The 19,744-nt window shown below is 53.7% G+C and overlaps 1 protein-coding gene across 2 annotated transcripts in view; it reads left to right on the top strand.

Moving 5' to 3' along the window:
• SYNE3 (spectrin repeat containing nuclear envelope family member 3) overlaps window positions 1–19,744 on the top strand; it is an 82,028-nt gene that overhangs the window by 12,565 nt on the left and 49,719 nt on the right. For both annotated transcript variants that reach the window (XM_004754743.3, XM_013057425.2), the window contains one exon: window positions 18,946–19,103. In XM_004754743.3, coding sequence (XP_004754800.1) covers window positions 18,960–19,103 — 144 coding nt within the window. In that variant the 5' untranslated portion in view covers window positions 18,946–18,959. The remainder of the gene's footprint in view (window positions 1–18,945; window positions 19,104–19,744) is intronic.

Genomic DNA, 19,744 nt, shown 5'->3' with positions numbered 1-19,744 from the left:
TTTCTTGGAGGAAGGAATGACACTGAACACGTAGAGCAGAGAGTCATTTATTCCTTGCTGAGGACCTACTGTGTGCCAGGCACGGTCCCAGGAAGTGGGATGCGAGCAGTGAACATAACTGGCAGAGTCTCTGCTCTGATGGAACATACATTCTGGAAAGCTCTAGAAGCCTCTAGATTCAATAAGCAGGCAAGAACGCCACGGGCCGGACCAGAAGGTTGCACGTGCTCTGAAGAGGGTGTGAAGGAAGAGGGGAGTCGCTGAGCACCTGCCGGTTGCCAGCAGGCCGGGGATGGAGTACAGGTGGCGCCTTCCCATGGAGGCAGAAAGAAGGCACTTTCCCCTGGGTGGTGGCGGCCCTCCTGTGCAGTGTGGCCCACTCAGGCTTGGTGGCACGTGGGCCCTCAGTCCCTTCAAGGAAATCTGTGAAAGCCGGCGTTGTGTGAGGGCAGGGGACAAAACACATTTTAGAAAGTCTGATGGTGTGTGCCTCGTGCGGCAGCTCAGTATGTATCTGCTCCTCTTCTTGGGGTGGGAGCACCAAGTGCCAGGCTCACATGTGGCCCACCCTTGTCCGCCCGCCCCACTGGGTGGGTGACCTTGCCAGGGCAATGGCCAGAACGGACATGGGCTCGCAAAGGGACTGGTGGCAAGAACCCGGGAGCCCAGGCTTTTCCAGGAGGAAAGTCTCACTCCAGCCCTAGGCAGGGGACTGCCAGGGAGAGGGTCAAGGGGGATATGGATGGTGACAAGGTCATCAGATGCCATGGGTTGTCCTTGACAGTGGAGGACTATCCTGTGGGACTGACGGGGCACCCAAGCCCAGACACGGGCCCCTCCAGGAGGGGTGTAGGGCCATAGTGTCCTGGGCCTGGGACACACCCCACTCCCCTAAGCCCTGGAGGATGGCTTCCACCTGGTGCTGAGGTCCAGGCAATCTGGGTGGGACCTCTACACCTACAAGGATGTCACTCTGGGGGTCACACCCTCCTGTTGAGATCCCAGAGCAGAGAGGAACGGCAGTGGGCCCACAAGCTGGGTGCCCTTGGCTTCCCACAGACGTATCCTGAACCTGGCATCTTGAAGCCCTGGCAGGAACAGGCATGTGCTAATTATAATCTGCACTGCCTGTTAACAGTTGACCTTGGACTGCAGAGAGGTGAAGGTTCCCTGAGGGGAACGTCTCCAGGGTGCCGTGAGGCTTGCAAATACGTCGCAGGGGTTAACAATACAGGGTGTGGACTCTTCTGACTGTGGAAATCACCTTGCCATTTCAGCAGCATGGGGACCATTTTAAACCTCTTGGGCTCTGCTAAGATGAAAGAAGATGGCAGCAGGATTCCTTGCTGTGTAACCCTGGGCAGATTATTACCATCCCCCTGAATCTTGATTTTCCTATAAAAAAGGCAATCAATCCTTCCTGCTGTGCTTCCGAGAGTAGGTGAGAGACATCAATGAGCTGAATGTGCATGAACACTGAACACAGTGCCGGACACCTAGTAGGTATTTAGCAATGTTAATTCCCAGGAAAAATCCTGGAGAGCTTCCTGGAAGCAGTGATGGGTAAATGGAGCCAGGGAGAGAAGAGCATAGAGGGGAGGGCCCCGCCCAGGAAGCTCCTGTTACAGGGAAGGAAGTGGGAAGTGAGGAAGGTAAGGCTGCAGAGATAAATGGAGAAGGACTTTAGGTGTCCTGTTAAGCACTGAGGATTTTCTCAGGGGCTGTGGAGCACTGAAGGGTTTAAGTCCGGGAGGCCCTGACCCCAACCCCTTAAATGCCCTTTTCTGCCAAGAGGAGAGGACTCTGGTCCTGCAAACTTTCTCCTCTAGAGATATCTGAGGTGGTCCTGGGAAGTATGAGTGTTATGTAAAGGCTCTAATCTAAGCTTCTGGAATCTTGCATTTGTTCATATGTGTGCTGTTTTCCACACACCTGTCGTTTATATTCCCAGTATTGTATTCCATTATGTAGATGGGAATTTTTATCTTTATTTATAAGCCAGCTATCTGTGGACCGTGCACTCTATTTCTGAAACTTCTGGGGCGCCTGGGTGGCTCAGTCAGTTAAGCATCTGTCTTCGGCTCGGGTCATGATCCCGGGATCCTGGAATACAGTCCCGAGTCCATTGGGCTCCCTGCTCACCCGAGAGTCTGTTAGCCTGCTTCTCCCTTTCCCTTTACGCCTTGCTTGTGCTCATACTCTCTCTCTCTCTCTTTTTCTCAAAATAAATAAATAAAATCTTAAGAGAGAGACTGGCGGGCTTCTGGGGGAGGAGTCGAAGCACTCTGATGCCTAAGGAGAACAGGCATGGCTTTGCCTCTGTCTGGCCTAGGGTCTCCCCAGGGTTCAATAAGCAAGCCCCCAGGGCTCCCTCCAAGAACTCCCATCTGGAATGAACACTCCCTTCCTGGGGCTGTTCTTCCCACAGCTGGAGTGCCTTTTCTTAATTGAAAAATGATGGTCAAGTTGTTGTTTTCTAAACCAAACCTGAAAACCACAGCAGGGCATTTTTCTTACCTGGAAAGAATGCCCAGCTTTCTAATCTGCCTTGTTCTTGATGATGACACAGGCCTAGGGGCAGAGGGATCTGGCTCACGTGGATCCTTGTAGGTCCTGGTGGGTCTGAGAGGCAAGCCCTACTGTGCCCCAGGCTCAGTGCCAGGCTTTTGTGTGCTTGTGGGTGCGTTTTAATTCTCACTTTCTAACTGAGATACACGGAGGAACAGAGAGGTTCATAAACTTGCCCAAAGTCACACAGAAAACAGAGCTGGCAAGTTCAGTCCCAGACCCGCCATACTTCAAAGTCTCTACCTGTTCTGTGCAGCATAATGTCCTTGTTGGGCTTAATGCTCACGTGAACTTGTTTGGAAAGTCTGACAGAACAGCGAAATCTCTTAATGTGTTATTAGAGTGTGTTACATTAAAGCCCTTCAATTTTTTTTTAAATTGTGATACCACCTTAAGGAAATCGAAATTACAACAATGTACCTGTGATTCCACTGCTCTAAGAGAACCCCTTGTCTTTTTCCACATTCCCTTCTATCTGTATCTCTTTTTTGTTTTGTGTTGACACAGCTTTTGCATAATTTACCAGCAGGAGTTGGCAAACTACAGCCCCCCTGGCCAAGTGCCAGTTGTTTTTATCAACAAAGCTGCTGGAACCCAGCCATGCTGGTGGTTCACACGTTGCCCCGGCTGTGTTGACACCACAACTGCCGATCTGAGTAGCTGTGACGATCTGTGACAGACACCATATGGCTGGGATACTCCCGATCCTTTCCAGAAAAAGTTTGCCGGCCCTTGGTCCAGAATGGGTGGGGTCTCCTGGACTCTGCCTCAGTGGGAACCGTCACATGTTTTCATTGTGAATGGCCCAGAATACTCCGCGAAATGATGCCACAAACTTTTCTTCATCATTTCCTCTTTGCTGCACTGTTATATCGCGTCTTGGCTTTTGGTTTGTTTTGTTTTCCTTCCTCCCCCCATTTGTCAACTTATTATTTATTTAAAACACTTATGTAACCCTTGCTGTTTACCTGCACTGTTCTAACCGCTTCACAACAGACCTCGCCTTTTTCTCAGATCAGCAATGGGAAGTTCATATTATTGTTATTACCCCAACTTTAAAGATTTTTTTAAAAAAAAATTATTTAAGAGAGAGAGAGAGAGCAGGTAGGGAGAGCGGGGAGGGGCAGAGGGAGAGGGGGAATCCCAAGCAGATTCCATGCTGAGAGGGGAGCCCAGCGCCGGGCTTGATCTCACGACCCTGAGATCCTGACCTGATGGAATCAGGAGTCGGTGGCGTTACCAACGGTGCCATCCGGGTGCCCCGCTTCTTCCCATTTTACAGGTGAGAAAGTGAAGTCCGAGAAGTTAAATCCACTTAGCTTAGGTCTGAATCTGCCAAGCAGGCTAGCTCCGGAGGCCGGGCTGCTTTGAGGAAGTGTCCAGAAGAGGCAGGCCTTTGTGCCTGGGTGTGAGGGGGCTCTGGGCAGTGACTCACCAGGACGAGCCCCGCCCTGCCCCGCCCGGCCGCCCCACATCCTCCAGATTTGACCGTTCTCTGGTCTTCCTTGTCACAAGCCATGGGGACAGGGCCCTGTGACCACATGTTTTGTTTCTTTGTGGAAAAGGGGGCTCGCCGCCGATGCTGGAGAGAAAGAAAGGGCAGGGCCAAGAAAATGATCTGGAAAATACCATGTGTGTGATACCAGCAAGAGTCGATCAGAAACTCAGTTGTTAAGTAAGTGATACATTTGCCAATTCTCTAGTCAAACTGAGAACAACTCCGCCAACAGGCGAAACAGAATGGCTGAGGATGGTTGTGGCATCCACCTGTGGAATGTTCTGGGTCACTTACAATGAGAACTGTTAATGGTTAACACCATGGGTTGTGTGGGGCAGGCTCGGTGTTCATCTTCCCCAGTCAGGGGGGCCTCGTGAGACCTGCAGACCTCACCAGGAGGCAGGCCCAAAAGGCGCCATGACGTTCCTAGCTCAAGGAGCCCTCGTGCACTGCCCCTGAGGGTCTCTGGGGACAGATTAACATCCCTGGTTCACAGAGACATTCTGAAAGGTGAATTCAGTGAGCGCTTCCCATAGGACATGTAAACGGGGGGGCTGCAGAGGGTCTCAGGTTGAGAAACGCCGTGTTACAGAGATCAGGGGTGGGAGGAAGGCCGTGGGAGAACGGTGAGCCCGGTGACCATCTTCCAGAAGCAGAAAGACAGACTGAGCTGTCAGGCCCCCCAAGGGTGCAGGACCTCGGCGGTTCTCTTCCCTTCTGTGATTTTCACGCTGACCCACAACCACAGCGTTTGGTGGAGAGTAGGTGTTGAAACGAGATTTGCCATGAAAGGAACCAAGCCTCTCCCAGGCTTCAGAATGGAGGGGAAAAAAGCCTGGTGTGGTTCTCGCTTAGAAGATGAAATGAGTCCAACCCGAGCACCTGCTTCCTCCCTCCCGGTCCTTTGAGAGCCTGACCTTCGTCTTTCCTCGGCCCTTCTGGGTGGAAGGGGAAGGCACAAGGCGGGAGAAGGGGAGAGCCGGGTTCTTCTCAGCCTTGGTCTTCTGGAAGCGCCGGCCCAAGACCCCTGCAGCTGGGACCATACAGCCAGGACACCTGCTGGGGAGGCGTCACCAGGCCCAGCAGCCGTCACCTCAAGCTATGCAGGCTTCTCTCCGGCTAGTGCCCATCTGAACCGTGCTCAGTGCGGGGGGCTGGCCCCTGCCGGGGAGCCGCTGGGGTTCACCCCCAAGCTTGTGTGCCTCTGTAGTCAGTCGGGTGTGTGATGGGAAATCCTGTTCTGACTCAGAAAGGAACCCCCCTTCTCTTGCCTTCCTGACTCACTTCCTCATTTTGCTGGCCATTCTGCAGCCTGGCACGGGTGCTGGGGCAAACGGGCCTGAGCTTGCTCCCACCTCTGTGCCTCGGCCGCCATCTGACCTGGGCAGGACAGCTGGTCCCTCTGAGCTTCTGTTTCCCCATTGGAGAAGGGGCACAGTCACTCCTGCCTTGGTGTCGGTGGGTACGGGATGCCCAGCACCTGCCCAGTGCCCAGCCCACGGCAGGGGGCCTCCCTCCCGCGTACGAACTTCTGCTCCCATCTCTCCCAACGCCATGAGCCTCCTTGGGCATCCAAAGGTCAAGGTCTCTGGTAAACTTGACACCCACCCAAGGGCATTTGTAGGTCATAGATGAGCTGGGTGAGGACAGTAGAGCAGGCAGGGCACCTGTTACCTACCAAACAGCATTGGCCATGGGGCGTGGCCGGGTGCTTTGCTGGCTGAGGGCCCACCAGGACAGGCTTCAAGCACAGACGCTGCTGGGGGCCTGGAGGCCACTTTCTACAGCTCATCAGACGTTTGCACATTTGATCAGTTGTCGAGAAAGATCTTTGGACTTGCACCCTTGCCCTTATGAGGGGTGCGTTTGTGATGAGAAGGGAAAGCGACACTCCAGGAGGCATTTTCCAGCATGTGCCCTGAGGGGCCAGGTTGCAAGGAACCTGCTCAGTCTGACGTCGTTTCGCAGGGGTGGGCAGATGCTGTCTGCTGCTTGTGGGGCTGCCCCTGACTAGAGGATGCCACTCCCTCACTCACGGACCCTCACTGGCTCCCTATTGCCTGCAGGGGACAGTCAGTCCACCCCTTCGCATCCCTGCCATTCAGACCCCGGGGCCTACCTCTCTGACAACTGCCTCCTTCTGTCTCCCTTTAACAACTCCCAAGCCCTCTGCAGCCTGAACTGGGCCTTGCAATTTTCCACCTACTCACTTTTACGCCCGCTTCTCCGTCCACTCGTCCTGCTCTTTGCCGCTTTGCATCTTAGGCAGAGCCTGCTTGTCCTCAACGTCTCAGCCAGGGTGGCCCCTCCTCTCTGAACCCCTCCCGGGATCTCCCATCGCTCTGTTCTCTAGGCTCCAAGAGCTTCTGGTGTGCTTCTCCACTTGGGCACCTTTACTGGCCCCATTCAGGGTTCGTGCTCGTGCAGACCACAAGCCCTGTAACCGGCAGGCCATGCCAGGCTCAGCGCCGGCCTCCGCACTGGGCACATCTGGGTCTTGAAGTCAGATGAGTCAGACAAGGATTTGACCCCTTGTCGCCCAACTTCTAGCCCTGGACCCCCGTGCAGGCCGTGCAACTTCTGTCTCAGCGTCTTCATCTATAAACTGGAACTGGGTGTTGAGAGGCCAGCTCTCAAGCATAACAAAATATTTTTATGATTAACTCAGCAGAAGCTGTCACATCAAGTAGCTTCTCACAGGGAGGGTTTGCTCCTCCCAGGAATTCCCAGTACCAAGTGATGTGTCCTTGAGTTGCAAACCCTGGCAAGCCTGCTGGAATGCTTCCCCGGGCCTCACTCTGCTCCGCAGAGTCTGCCCAGTGTCAGCCTGCCGGCCCTGGTGACGTGGTCCTGGCCGGCCGCACCGCCTGCTCCCAGGCCCGCGCTTTGCTCAGCCTGCCGGGCTGCTGCCTTCTGCCCCTCTGAAGGGTGGCAGAGTTTGCTTTCTGTTTGTTCCCGTTTCATGCCGCTCACATAGTGTCCGGAAGCCCAGTTTGGATGCTGGCGAGGTGTCAGGCTCTCAGAAGCAGTCTGGCCCGACTGGCTGGCTGGGTTGCTGCTCTGGTAAACTTGACCCAGGTTCAAATCCCGGCTGTGCCTCTTGGGCAATCACAGTGACCAGTTCTGAGATTTTTTTTATTTTATTTTTGAGAGAGAGAGAGTGCGTGTGTGAGAGATTGAGTGGGGAGAGGGGCAGAGGGAGAGAGAGAATCTTAAGCAGGCTCCATGCTTACTGTGGAGCCCAACAAGGGGCTTCACCCCACAATCCTGAGATCATGACCCGAGCCAAAATTAAGTTGGTCACTTTACCAACTCAGCCACCCAGGTGCCCCTGAAAGTTTGAAGTCAAGTTATTTCACCTCTTTGAGACTTAGTTTCCTTATCTTTGTAGTAGGGGCTATCATAAGAACCGTCAAAGTTACCTTAAGGGTCAGGTGAGGCCATGCGGGCCAGGAGACAAAGAGGTCTCCTGGTACCTAATAAGTGCTCAGTGGATGGAATGTATAGGTTCACCATTTTACAAAAGATCTCAGGTAGCCCGTTAACTCCTCATATATGGGCATACCACTGGTAGGGTATGCCCACAGAGTTTGCCCAGTGTCAGCCCACTGGCCCTGGTGATGCAGTCCTGGCCAGCCACACCGCCTGCTCCCAGGCCTGCACTTTGCTCAGCCCCAGAGGGAATCCTGAGCTTTGTAAAAAGAGGACGGGCTGCTGTGAATAGGTAGTGAGCCACCCATCACTGGAGGTGTGCAAGGGTTTTGGAGGCCTTTGGATGGGTACATTTTTAAGGAAATTCAAACAAAGATGGGTGCTTAAACTAGGTCTCTTTGAATGGCCCTCTTAGTTTTTGGATTCTGATCGTTTCTTAAAAAGCTTTATTGAGATATAATTCACAACATATTTCACCCATTTAAAGTATGCAGTTTGATGCCTTTTAGTACATTCACAGAATTGTACAAAAGTTACTATGATCATTTTTAGAATATTTTTATTCCCCCAAAAGGAAACCCTACACCACCCCCATCTTTCCCCAACCCTTGCCTTAGGTAACACAAATCGACTTTCTATGTCTATAGATTTGCCTGTTCTAAACATTTCATATCAGTGGAATCAGGTGGTGTGTGGTCCTTTGTGATTGGCTTCTGTCATTAACATCATGTTTTCAAGGGACATTTATAGTATGGCTTTATGATGGCTTCATTCTCTTTTCTTGTTGAGTAATATTCCATGGTATGAATGTAACACATGTATTTACCCATTCATAAGTTGACGGGCGTATTGGTTGTTTCCACTTTTTTGGCTATCATGAACACGTGTGTACAAGTTTTAAAGTGGGGCCATGTTGTAATTTCTCTTGGGTAAACACCCGGGGATTGCCGGGTCCTCTGGTAACTATGTGTTCATTTAAGGAACCAACAGGCCATTTCTCAAAGTGCCTGCATCATTGTATATTCTCACCAGCAGTATCTGGGGTTTCCCTTTTTCCATGTCTTCAAGCATACTTTGTTATTGTTTATCTTTTTGACTCTAAGGGTCCCAATGAGCACAAAGTGGTATCTCATTTTGGTTTTAATTTGCATTTCCCTGATGGCTAATGATATTGAACATCTTCTGATGTGCTCATTGGCCATTTGTACCCACATCTTCTTTGAAGCAATGTCATTCAGATCCTTTGCTCATTTTATAATTGGGTTTTTGTCTTTCTAGATAGACATCCCTTATTAGATAAATAATTTGCAAAATTTCTTTCATTCTGTGGGGTTTTCTCTTCACTTTTTTCCCCAAAGATTTTATTTATATTTATTTGACAGAGAGAGAGAGATCACAAGTAGGCAGAGAGCTAGACGGGGGGGGGGGGCAGGAGCAGGCTCCCTGCTGAGCAGAGAGCCCAATGTGCGGCTCGATGCCAGGGCCCTGAGATCATGACCTAAGCTGAAGGCAGATGCTTAACCCACTGAGCCACCCAGGCACCCCTCTCTTCACTTTCTTGATAGTGTCCTCTGAAGCACAGAAGTTTATAATTTTGATTAAGTCTGATTTATCTAATTTTCCTTTGTTGCTTGTGCTTTTGGTGTCATATCCAAGATAACAGTGCCCAGTCCTAGGCCAGGAAGATTTATGCTCATGATTCCCTCTACGAGTTTTATAGTCCGGCTCTTTACAATTTGACCTTTGATCTATTTTGAGTTACTTTGGTCTATGGTGTGAGGTAGGAGTCCAAGTTCTGTCTTTGTCTGTGGATATAAAGTTGTCCCAACACTATTTGTTGAAAAGACTCTTCTCATTGAATTGTCTTGGCACCCTTGTTGAAAATTAACAGTAACTATGACACTAATTGTTTCTTTATCAGTAGGTCCCCTTCCTTTTAGAAAAAAAAAAAAAAAAGAATTGAGCTGATAATTACCAAGTACCAACTTAAGTGACAGTGGGAGTAAATACTATTCTCTATAATTTCCAGATTTACCTGTCTGTTCACACATATTTGTAACTCCAGCCACGTCTCAGTGTCTGTCCCAGGTACCTTGATCAAGGGAGCAGCGATCAAGACAGGCAAGGGCCGGGCTCAGATGCAAGTTCACGTTCAAAGGAGCTCAGTGCGGTTGGGGAAGTTGTCGCTTTTCATCCCGTGGCAGCCACTGAGTGAGCTGAGTTGCTGAGTTGTGTGCGGGCATCCAGGTCCCTTTTGAACTCAGCCCGTCTGAGAGCTCCAGGAGCACAGAGTAGGGCACCCCCCAGAACCCCTGTTTCAGAGCTCAGAGAGACCATCACATGCTACATGCTTCTGGCTGTTGGTTCAAGGGTTTTGGCCTCAGAGAACCACCTGTTCAAGGAGTCAGCTGGCAGGCCCCTTGGAATTGGAGCAGATTCCTGTTGGCTGTGTGTCCCCCTGTCACTTAGCTCCCTACTCCTCTGGCCTTCAGCCCATGGCCAGGCTGGGAGCTGAGCCAGGCACAGCCTGAGAGGAGGAGCCTGGGAAGGGCTCTGCGGAGCCCGGGAGCTTAGTAAGGGCGCTCGAAGTGCAAACACAAGACAGTCAGGTGGTTGGCCTTCTGGACTGCAGATTAAAAGTCACAATAAACTATCCCGGCACACCGATTAGAAGAGGCTAAGATTGAAGACCTGGCCGTGGGGGGATGTGCGGGAACCAGAACCCTCACACACACTGCTGTCACGAATGGCCAGGGGTGTGGCCTCTTTGGAAAACAGCCTGGCAACTGCCAGGCTACCAAAAAGTGTAAACATCACACCAACCACGTGATCCAGCCTCTCCACCCCTACGTATTTCTGCAAGAGAAATGAAAGGGAATGTCTGTACACAAGTGTTCTGAGCCACTTTATTCGTAAAAGCTGCAAACGGTCCGTCCGTGCTGTCTGCGCAGAATGGGGCCGTTATAAAGCGCAGGAAGGAATGAGCCATTGAGACGAGCATCCACGTGGATGTATCCCAGAGGAGCTGTGGCGAGGGAAAGGAGCCAGGCCAGAAATTCATACACACATACATAGTGCATCATACGATTTACGTGAAATCCTCCAGAAAAATGCCAAGTGCCCTGCAGTGACCGTGCACACATCAGCGTTTGCCGGCGATGGGGTGTGGACAGAAGGGAGGGACCGGACGTGGGATCAGGAACCCGGGGCGTGATGGATGTGTTCTTTATCTTGAGTGGGGTGATGGTTTTATGGGTGTACATGTCAAACCCTATAAATTGTGCCCTTTAACAATGCCTTATTCATCAGTTATACTCCCAGGGAAGCCGTTGGAAATGAAGGTGACCCCATCTCCAGTCAGCTAACCAAAAAGATGAGTCTGACCCTGCCTTCCTTCAGAGAACTCCTCAGCACAAAGGAGCAATGGAACAGGAACAGCGCGGTGCAGCGGCCGGGTCCCATTCTGGGTCCGTGGCTTACGAACCATGCTGTGCACCTCCCCCCCCTCAAGCAAAACCCAATTTTCTTTCCATGAGATGGAAACCATAATCCTAACTCCCTCCTAGGTGGGAAGGAGAACATGGGGAAATCCACAGATGGTGCTTAGTAAACCCATCATCAACAGCAGCGTACACAGTGTCCACGAGCTGCTGAGGAAGGAGGGGTGGTTGGGCAGGGAGGGAGGAAGCTGGAAGGTCTCCACCTCTCTCGGTGGCGCTAAGTGGATCTTGGAAAGGAGATCAGAGAAGTGTCTGTTGGAAGGAGGTGCAGAGGGGTGTGGTAGGAAAGGACTTACCAGCCAGAACTAAGCTGGAGGAGGGGGCAGCACCCAGACTCAAAGCTCCTGGAAAACCCGACAGTGTGCCTTGTGGTGCAGCAAAGTGGAGCTAGGGTTAGGGGGAGCTCGGTCCTTGGGGGTCACAAGGAGCCCTGGCCTCATCCACCAGTCCAAGCGTTCTCAAATTAGGACCTGAGGGAGGTGTTTCTGGAGGCCACAGGTCGTATGCCAAATCTAGTCTAATAAAAACAAATAAAAAGTTAAAAACTGTACATGTTGGGGCAATGCTCTCAGATTGAAAAGCTAGATTTTCACCTAGCCGAAAGTTCTCATTTCTGAAATCCGTCTTGGTGAGAGTGGGCTCTGAGAATACGTTACATGCAGCCACGGCTTCTCCTTTAAAAAGGTTTGCCATTGCCTTCTAACATGGGGGAGCCGCAGGAGGCGTGGGGCAAGGTGTGCGTGGTCGCTGTGGCCACACTTCCCGTGGGCTATGGTGCAGACCCTGCGTGCCCCGTTCCCCGGGCTCAGGGTCAGTGTGTGGTGGCGGCCACTGGCCAGGCTGGGGGAGGTGCTGAGGGAGGTCGGGCCAGAGGCCAGGCAGGTCTTATGGGTTCGGGGATGACTGTGGGATTTGCTGCTCCCTGGGGAAGACTCCCCTGCCCCACCACCTCCGAGAGAAGGCGTGAGGCACAGGGGACCTGATAGATGCCTCAGCTTTGCAGGGCCAGTGCGAGGCCTGGAGGAGGGGCGTGGGGATGTCTGTCACCGCCATGCTGTCACAGATCACTTGGGAAGGGAGGCCAGGGCAGGTGCAGGGACAAAGGGCTGACACCTCATCCTGGCTTCCATCCCATTGGGCCAGATCTTCTCAGGCCGGGGCCATGGAGCCTGGGGCAGCACCTGCAGCTGGCCTGGATGTCCTCCCAGCCCGAAGACTTAGGGGGTGTCATCACGGTGTCCTTGGGACTGTGAGCCATGTTTTTACTGCCGGAGCCTAGATTGAGTCATGACCCACAGTGTGAAAAACCAACACCCACCTAACATAACAATCTTTTCTGAATCAGAAGCCAGTAGGACCGCCTTGACCGGCCTGAGCGACCTCATGCCTGTGGTCTAAGGCTCTCTGTCCCAGCCAGGTCGGACTCGTACTCTGACACCCTGCCCAGTGCTCTCTGATCTGCATCTGACAGCCAGTCCGTGCCTCCTGGACTTCTCACTGCCCTGCCCACGCTGCCAGGAGCCAGCCGTGATCCTGGGGCCTCAAGATCCCTACAAGGAGCCCACCCCTTTGAGGCCTCTGACTGGTCCCCACCTGCCCCCCCCCCCCCCCCCCCCCGCCTCCAGCCGGCAGCTGGAGCCAAGCACACCTGTGCCCCAGGAGCCTCTGCCCTACCCCAGGGGTGCATTCTCCCCCCATTGTCTCTTAGTTGCCCTGTGCATTCTCTCTCCATTCCCAGATGCTTGTATTTGACCTTTGACCATGTTCACTGAGGGTAGCGCTCCCTCTGTGCCTTTTGACAGAGAGCTTGGCTTCATTTGATTGAGAGGACTGGGAAACGCTGTTTCAGAATCAGAGTCGGGGGCAGGAGCTGGGCCGGAGAACTGCCAGCGGCCGTTTTTCCGTCACGGGGGCTGTTCGAAAATCGTTCTCAGAGCCCTCATTGTGAAAGCCATCACTGGCCGGTCCCCTCTGGGCTGGAATTGTAAAGTGGACCCCACAAGCCTGGTAGGATGAGGGGGTTTTGGTATCAGCAAGTGCGGTGGGCAGAGGGTAGGTTGCGGTGGCCTGTCGTCTGTGTGGCTTTGGGGCTGTCCCTTAGCTTCTCTGAGCCTGTCCTTCCCTCTGAGATGGGACAGAGCCCAGCGATTGTCCCGGCTCTGGATTCGGGCCCGTAGAGACTGTTAAAAGATGAAATAAGGTCTCTTCATGCTTTGCTCTCAGAATCACCTTCTGGGCATGCTGGGCAGGAGAGAACTGCCCCAGGAACATCCTGGTGCTCCGAACGACACTCTTGAATGGTGGCCTGGCCACATCATCATTGCCACACGTAAACAAAAGAATGCATTCCCAGAATCCACTTGAAATAAACTTTGGGATTCAAACCAGCTGCCTGAAATTCCATCTGCATCCATGAGAGCAGCGGGAATGAGTAAGGATGGAAACTGTGGCGGGGCAGGAATGAGTCACGGGGAAGCTGGGCGAGTCACGGAAGGGGTGCGCGCCCCGTTCCCCGGGCTCAGGGTCAGTGTGTGGTGGCGGCCACTGGCCAGGCTGGCAGGGCAGGCACAGCGGGCTGTCACTCTCCACGGGGTCTGCCACGGTCCAGGGATTACTGAGGTCTGCGTGCTGAAGGCTTCTGGGTTCCAGAACGAATGCCAGTGGCCCCACACTGCAGGACTGTGGCTGCCTGCGGCAAGGGCCAGATCTCTGAACAGAGGCCCAGATGTCCCCCCGAAGGAGCCTTCTTGGAACTTTGATGTTCATCAGAGAGGATCCGCGGGATCCCCGCACTGCATGGGCGGGGTTGGGCAGCTGGGGGCCACGGACAAAGGCATGGAAGCTTCGTAGAACTGTGGTGTTTAAGAGCAAAGGCTTTGGACGCAGGCCAACCTGAGTTCAAGTCCTACACCTTCTACTTAACATCCCTCTGACTTCGGGTGACGTTCTTAGTATCACGGATCCTTAATATTCTCAGCAATAATGTAGGGATAATGCCGAGTCTCTCACTGGGGCTTTGTAGGATAAATGAGTTAATAGCCATAAGCCCTTCATCCTAGAGTTAGGCACACACACAACACCAGACCCTGTTGCCTATCGCAATTATTACCCTCAACCCTGCGTCCGCCCCTTGGGACAGGCGCATTTACCTTCCTGGGTCTGTTTCCATCTTTGTAAATTGGAACCAATAATGCCAGCCCCATGACAGCCACTCTGTGAACCTGGCTTTGCCCCTCTCTCTGCCTGGGAGGGGTTGGGTGTCCTGGGGTACCGCGTTCCCCATTGGAATTGGGCGAGGTCCTTAGCAGCATGACGACAGCGGCCAGATCCCCAAATGGCACGTGTTACAGTGTGTGCATGTTCCCAGAGGAGGCGTTGGAAGGACTGAGCAGGGGACTGTCCCAGCCTGTTCCTTAGGGAGTCTGGTGGCACCACAGAGCCAGGAGGGGCCTGCACCATACTGCCTCAGCTCTGCAGGTCCTGGGAAGGGGAGGGGGGTCTGTGCACCGACTGTCAGGAGACGGGCTTTGAGCCCCGGCGGGCTGTCAGTAGTCAGAGTCAGTGGTTTTGTTGCTGCAGTGCTCGGTCCCTGCTGCTCGGTGGCTCCAGTTGCATGGAGAGGGGGGCCGATCCCCGGCTCCCTCTGGTCTCCTCGCGGCTTCTGGGCTCCCGCACCCCTGCGTCCGCTGGCCCCGGAGGTTTGCCGCTGGACTGAGTGGATTCGACTCACCTTATAGGATCCTGTCCAATATGGGGTCACTGCCCGCCCTGGGGCACGCCTGTCAGATGCCCCAAGGGGCAGGGAGCTGGGCTTGGCTTTGGAGACAGTGTGGTCCGCGGGACGGGCACAGACTGTGGAATCTGACAGAATGAGGTTGAGCTCTCAAGCCTGAAGCCATGGGTCTGTGTGTCTGGTCTCAGCGTTTTTTTTTTTGTTCTTGTTTTTTCCCAAAGATTCTATTTATTTGTCAGAGAGAGAGAGGGAGAGCAAGCGAGCGAGCACACAAGCAGGGGGAGCAGCAGGCAGAGGGGGAAGCAGGCTCCCCGCTGAGCAAGGAGCCTGATGTGGGGCTCGATCCCAGGGCCCCGAAATCATGACCTGAGCCCAAGGCAGACACTTAAACAACTAAACCGTCCAGACGTCCTAGTCCCAGTGTTCTTACCTGCGAGGGGAGAAGTGGGGGCGGCCGGGCAGTGCTGGGCTCGGAGCACCTGCTTTCCTGACGAGTCCCCACGACATTCTACGAGGAAGGTGCTGGTGGACGGGGGAGGCTGGGCTGAACTCCCGCCGTGGGGCAGCATGAGTCTGCCGCCCCCTGTGTCCCCTCCCTCTCAGGTCGTGGTGGTAGGTGCCCTGGGCCAAGTGCCTGGCGCAGTGTAGGCCGTGTACCATGGCAGCCCTGTTCGTGCCTTTCTCTTCCCTTTGGGCTACATCCTGTTTCCAGCACCCTCTACCACAGCACACATATCAACCGCGTTTGGGCCCTCACTTTGCCCTGAGCCTTCCTCCTCAAGCTCTAGTTCAGCTCCCCCCCCCTTTTGATCCCACAAGTCCTGCCAGCCTCCTACTAACATGTCAGCCTCTCACACTTAGGGGTTGTGACCCGGGTTCCAGCTGAGCCCCTGATCTGTCCTGCCTCGGCTTTATGCCTACGACCTGGCCCAGCTTGTCTGTCGTCAAGGCCAAAATGTCATTTCTCTTCCTGCCATATTTGTGGTAACCACACAGGAGGCTGGAAACTGGGATGGTTTCCTTTCACTCTCTCTCCTCCTACGGACCAGCCCCGTGCTTGCTCCCATAGCCTTCCCTCTGGGGTCCTCCTGCCCCTGCCCCTTTCGGCCTAACCCCCAGCCTCCGCCCACCCCTGTGAAGGCTTCCCCTCTCGACCCTCCCTGGCCAGGGTCACCTGCCCGAAGCTCAGAAATAGTCGTGTAGCAAAGCCCCATTGTTAGCTCTTGTGATTTAATATGTTAATAAAAAATTGTGTGTTTGTGCATGTATATCTCATTGATTTAGTCTTTTGATAACTATGGTTTTTTTTTTAAAAGATTTTATTTACTTATCTATTTATTTATTTAGCGAGCTAGCACGGGAAGGGGGCAGAAGGAGAGGAGAGAGAGAACCTGAAGCAGGTTTCCCTCTGAGAGCAGAGCCCTATGCGGGGCTCGATCTCAGGACCCTGAGATGGTGACCTGACCCGAAACTAAGAGTCTGATGTTCAACAGACTGAGCCCACCCAAGGCCCCTGATAACTGTGTTTTCAGACCATTGGTTTTCTTTGTAATTCTTTGCACTCTATTGTTGCCATTTCAAGCCTTTATTCAGAGAAAGCTCTGGAAGTTTGGAGCTGTCCCGCTTCCCTCAAACCACCCCCACGCCAGCCCCGAGCACATTGATCTGCAGCCCACATGCGTGCTCAGTGTGCTGCTTCTCTCCCATGAGCTTTTTTAATTTTTGAAAAGGATTTTGTTTACTTGAGAGAGAGAGAGAGAGCCGTGAGCACAAGTAGGGGCGGGGTGGGGGGTGGGGGGAGAAGCAGATTCCCTGCTGAGCAAGGAGCCAGACGTGGAGCTCCGTCCTAGAACCCTGAGATCATGACCCGAGCCAAAGGCAGACGCTTCACCGATCAAGCCACCCAGGCGTCCCTCTCCTGTGAGCTTCTTGAGACAGGCCTCGCTGCAAGCTTGTGTTGAGTTCCCGTGCGTGTCATGGGGAACGAAATGGTTGCAAAACAGGCTAAGATGCCTCCGTCTCCTGAACTCCGCCTGGGGCTCCCCGAGCCCAGCCTCGTGAGGTCCCTCAGTGGAGGCCGATCCAGGGGTCTGAGGCCCACCTGAGCCCCGCCGTACCCCGCTGCACCCCAGGTGTCCCATGTAATGTACATCGTACAACGTGTAACGTGCAGTGTACATCGGGGTCTCCAAATCACCCTGCCTTACAGGCCCTGGGCATTTGCCGCCAGAAGGGCTCTCCCAAGCCTCTCTCGGGCCGTGTGGCAATGAAGAAAGTTCTTGCCAGCGGTCCTGCCCCCAGAAACTCTGGGAGACTCCTCTCTGCCCCTCCCCTGCCTTGCTTTGTAAAGTTACGTAAAAGCTGAACTTTCTGGAAGCCAATCAAGTCCCACACTAGGCGGGAGATTAAAGACACAATGAACCAATTTAAGCGCCCACACATTCTACTGTGCTTTACAAACGGAGCATTCAAAGACAGGGAGTGGCTTCAGGGAACTTATTAAATTGTTAGAAAAAAAAAATCAAAACAGCTCTGAAAGGAAAACAACAGGCTGGGATGCTGAGCTCCTAACTGCAGACCCAGATCCCCCTGCGGACCCCTGCACGCTGGGGACACAGCCCAGCCTGTGCCAGCCCTGGGTGGGAGCTTAGAGCCTCAGGCCCTCCGTCAAGGCTTGTTGGACCACAAGCTGATGATCGAGGACAGAGCCAACACGCAGTTCAACCTTGGGAAGAAACTGTTGTGTTTTTTAAAAATTTTTATTTTTAAAGGGGTGGTTGCTCTTTCTAGAAAATTCCCAAAGTGCCTGTGGAAAAATAAGGAAACCGAAGCTTCCAACTCTATGTTTCCACCATTCACAGGCCAACAGTCTCTACCGGAGCAGCCTCCAAGGACACTGTGCCAGGAAAAGAGAGGCCTGAGGTCACGTGGGATGTGGCTTCAGCCACTGTGGGCCACGCCCCCTGCAGTCAGTCACGTGGACCCGTCGTGGCCCGACTGCCTAACCTTTCCCCAGGAGCTTAGTTTTTTGTGGCTCTGTTTGCTTTTAGTGTAGTGTTGTAACTACTAAACATACAATTTTGCCGAATGTTTTGGTGTTGTTATAGTGTAAAAATTCTCCATCATCCATTCATTTTAAGCGTACTTTTCGTGGGCTGCATAATATCCTAAAGGCGGGGAACCCCTCATCCCTTCACTAATGCCCACTGCTGGGCATTTGGGTTTTTCCAATTTTGCTTCATTTGCCATTTTAACCAATGCTACATTCGTTTTTCGGTGCCTTAAACTTCATACCAGTTCTGGGCCATCTCAACATTGGCAGAGGCGTTATGGGAGGTTGGGGATAAGCTACACACAATCCCCTCCCGTAAGATGCAGATATAAATAACTTTAATCCGAAGTCGGTTATCGTGGTATAAGCAGACAACTAGAGCTGGAATACAGAATAGTTTTGCCTGGGTTTAGTGGGATTCTAAGAAAGTTACGGGTGAAAATCTGAGCCCTGGTGTCTGCCGCTGAAAGGTAAGGGCGAGGGAGTGGGGGGCACCGTAGGGAGGGCTGCTTTAGCTCCGGGATCCAGGCTTCAGGGCTTCCCTTAAGGCGGCAGAGCAGGTGGGTCAGTTGAATGTCCGTGGCCACCACAAGCTAGGTGGTCTGTGGCTCAGCGGAAAAACACCAGTGATTGTCCCCCGTGGACCCAAGTTCGTGGAGAGCTAACAACAAGACCCCTGGCGGATGGGGCCCGTCCCCAGCCCTGAGCCGGTAATATTCAGGTGGGATTCTGGGGCTGACCTCAGCTTGCGTGATGCCAAAAATTATTTCTCAGGGTGAGACTACTCGATCCATTGAGATCATGATTCATTATGTGTCATGGGCATCTCAGACTGTATGTGTTTTGGGATTCTCCTTTGGAGGGGCTTCAACCCACAGAGACAGAAGAGGGTTGGTCCTGAGTCCCCAGCTAGGGTGAGCGGGAGGCAGGGCGCCGAGAGGCTGGAGAGGATGTCTGCCAGCCCGGCGCCCAGGGCCCGCTCTCCCATAGGAGAGACCCCGGGGGTCTCCTCTATGGTCCTTTGGAGGACTGTGCAGCCGAGTGGGAGCACCAGGAGGGGCGCTGGTGGGCTGCGGGTCTGTCCCCAGTGTCGGTTCCATCCTCACCAACACTACCCGACGTTCTCACCCGCCGGCCGGATCTCATGTGGTCCTGCCTTCAGCCCCCACAGGTGCCATGACTCAGCCGCCCCAGGAGGGCTTCGACAGGAGCGTGGAGGACGCCCTCAAGTGGATGAAGGCCGTGCAGGAGCGACTGCAGGTCAACGACAACACCCAGGGGCCCCGGGCGGCCCTGGAGGCCAGGCTGCGGGAGACCGAGGTATGCAGAGGCCGGGGCTTCCGTGGCCCCGTGGCCTTGGCTGGGTCCCTCCCCCTTCAGGCCTCAGGTTTCGGGGCTGATAAATGGCAGGGGTGTGTCTCAAACTTGGATGTGCTGGAATCTCCCGGGGATTTGGGTTGGAGTGCCGATTCTGATCTGGGAGGTCAGGGCAGCCCCCCCCGGGTCCCCCTCCCCGCCAACGGTATTGCTAACATGATCCGGGTGACGCAATTGCTGCTGGTCCTGGGACCATGCTCTCTCAGTGGCCGTCTGGTTCTTCTGCACCAGCAGAGGCTCCATGCGGCCAGGTGGGTCTCTAGCATCCTCCTGCTTCCCTGAGTCCCTGAGCCGGACGTCCCTTCCAGGTCTGGGTGGGTCCAGATCGGCCTTCAGGAGGTTGGTTCTGCCCAGCGAGAAGTGACCCCAGGGCCAGGGTCTGGCCTTGCTCCCCACAAGGCAGGGCTCAGGGTCTGTGGTGCTGTGCCTACTAGAAGTGCTGGTGCCCGGGGCCTGGCCTGGCACTGCGCTGCCCCCATCCATGGGCATCTGCTCCGGGCCTGGGGACAAGGCAGGAACATCAGCATGAATCAGAGACCTGAGTTAGACTCTCTATGCTGATGCTAATGTGCTGTGTGACCTTA

The sequence above is a fragment of the Mustela putorius genome, unplaced genomic scaffold, assembly GCF_011764305.1.
Source record: "Mustela putorius furo isolate JIRA1106 unplaced genomic scaffold, ASM1176430v1.1 tig00000129_pilon_pilon_pilon, whole genome shotgun sequence".
Lineage (NCBI taxonomy): Eukaryota > Metazoa > Chordata > Mammalia > Carnivora > Mustelidae > Mustela > Mustela putorius.
Note: the sequence above shows the minus strand (reverse complement) of the source record. Positions and strands in the feature narration are given on the sequence as shown.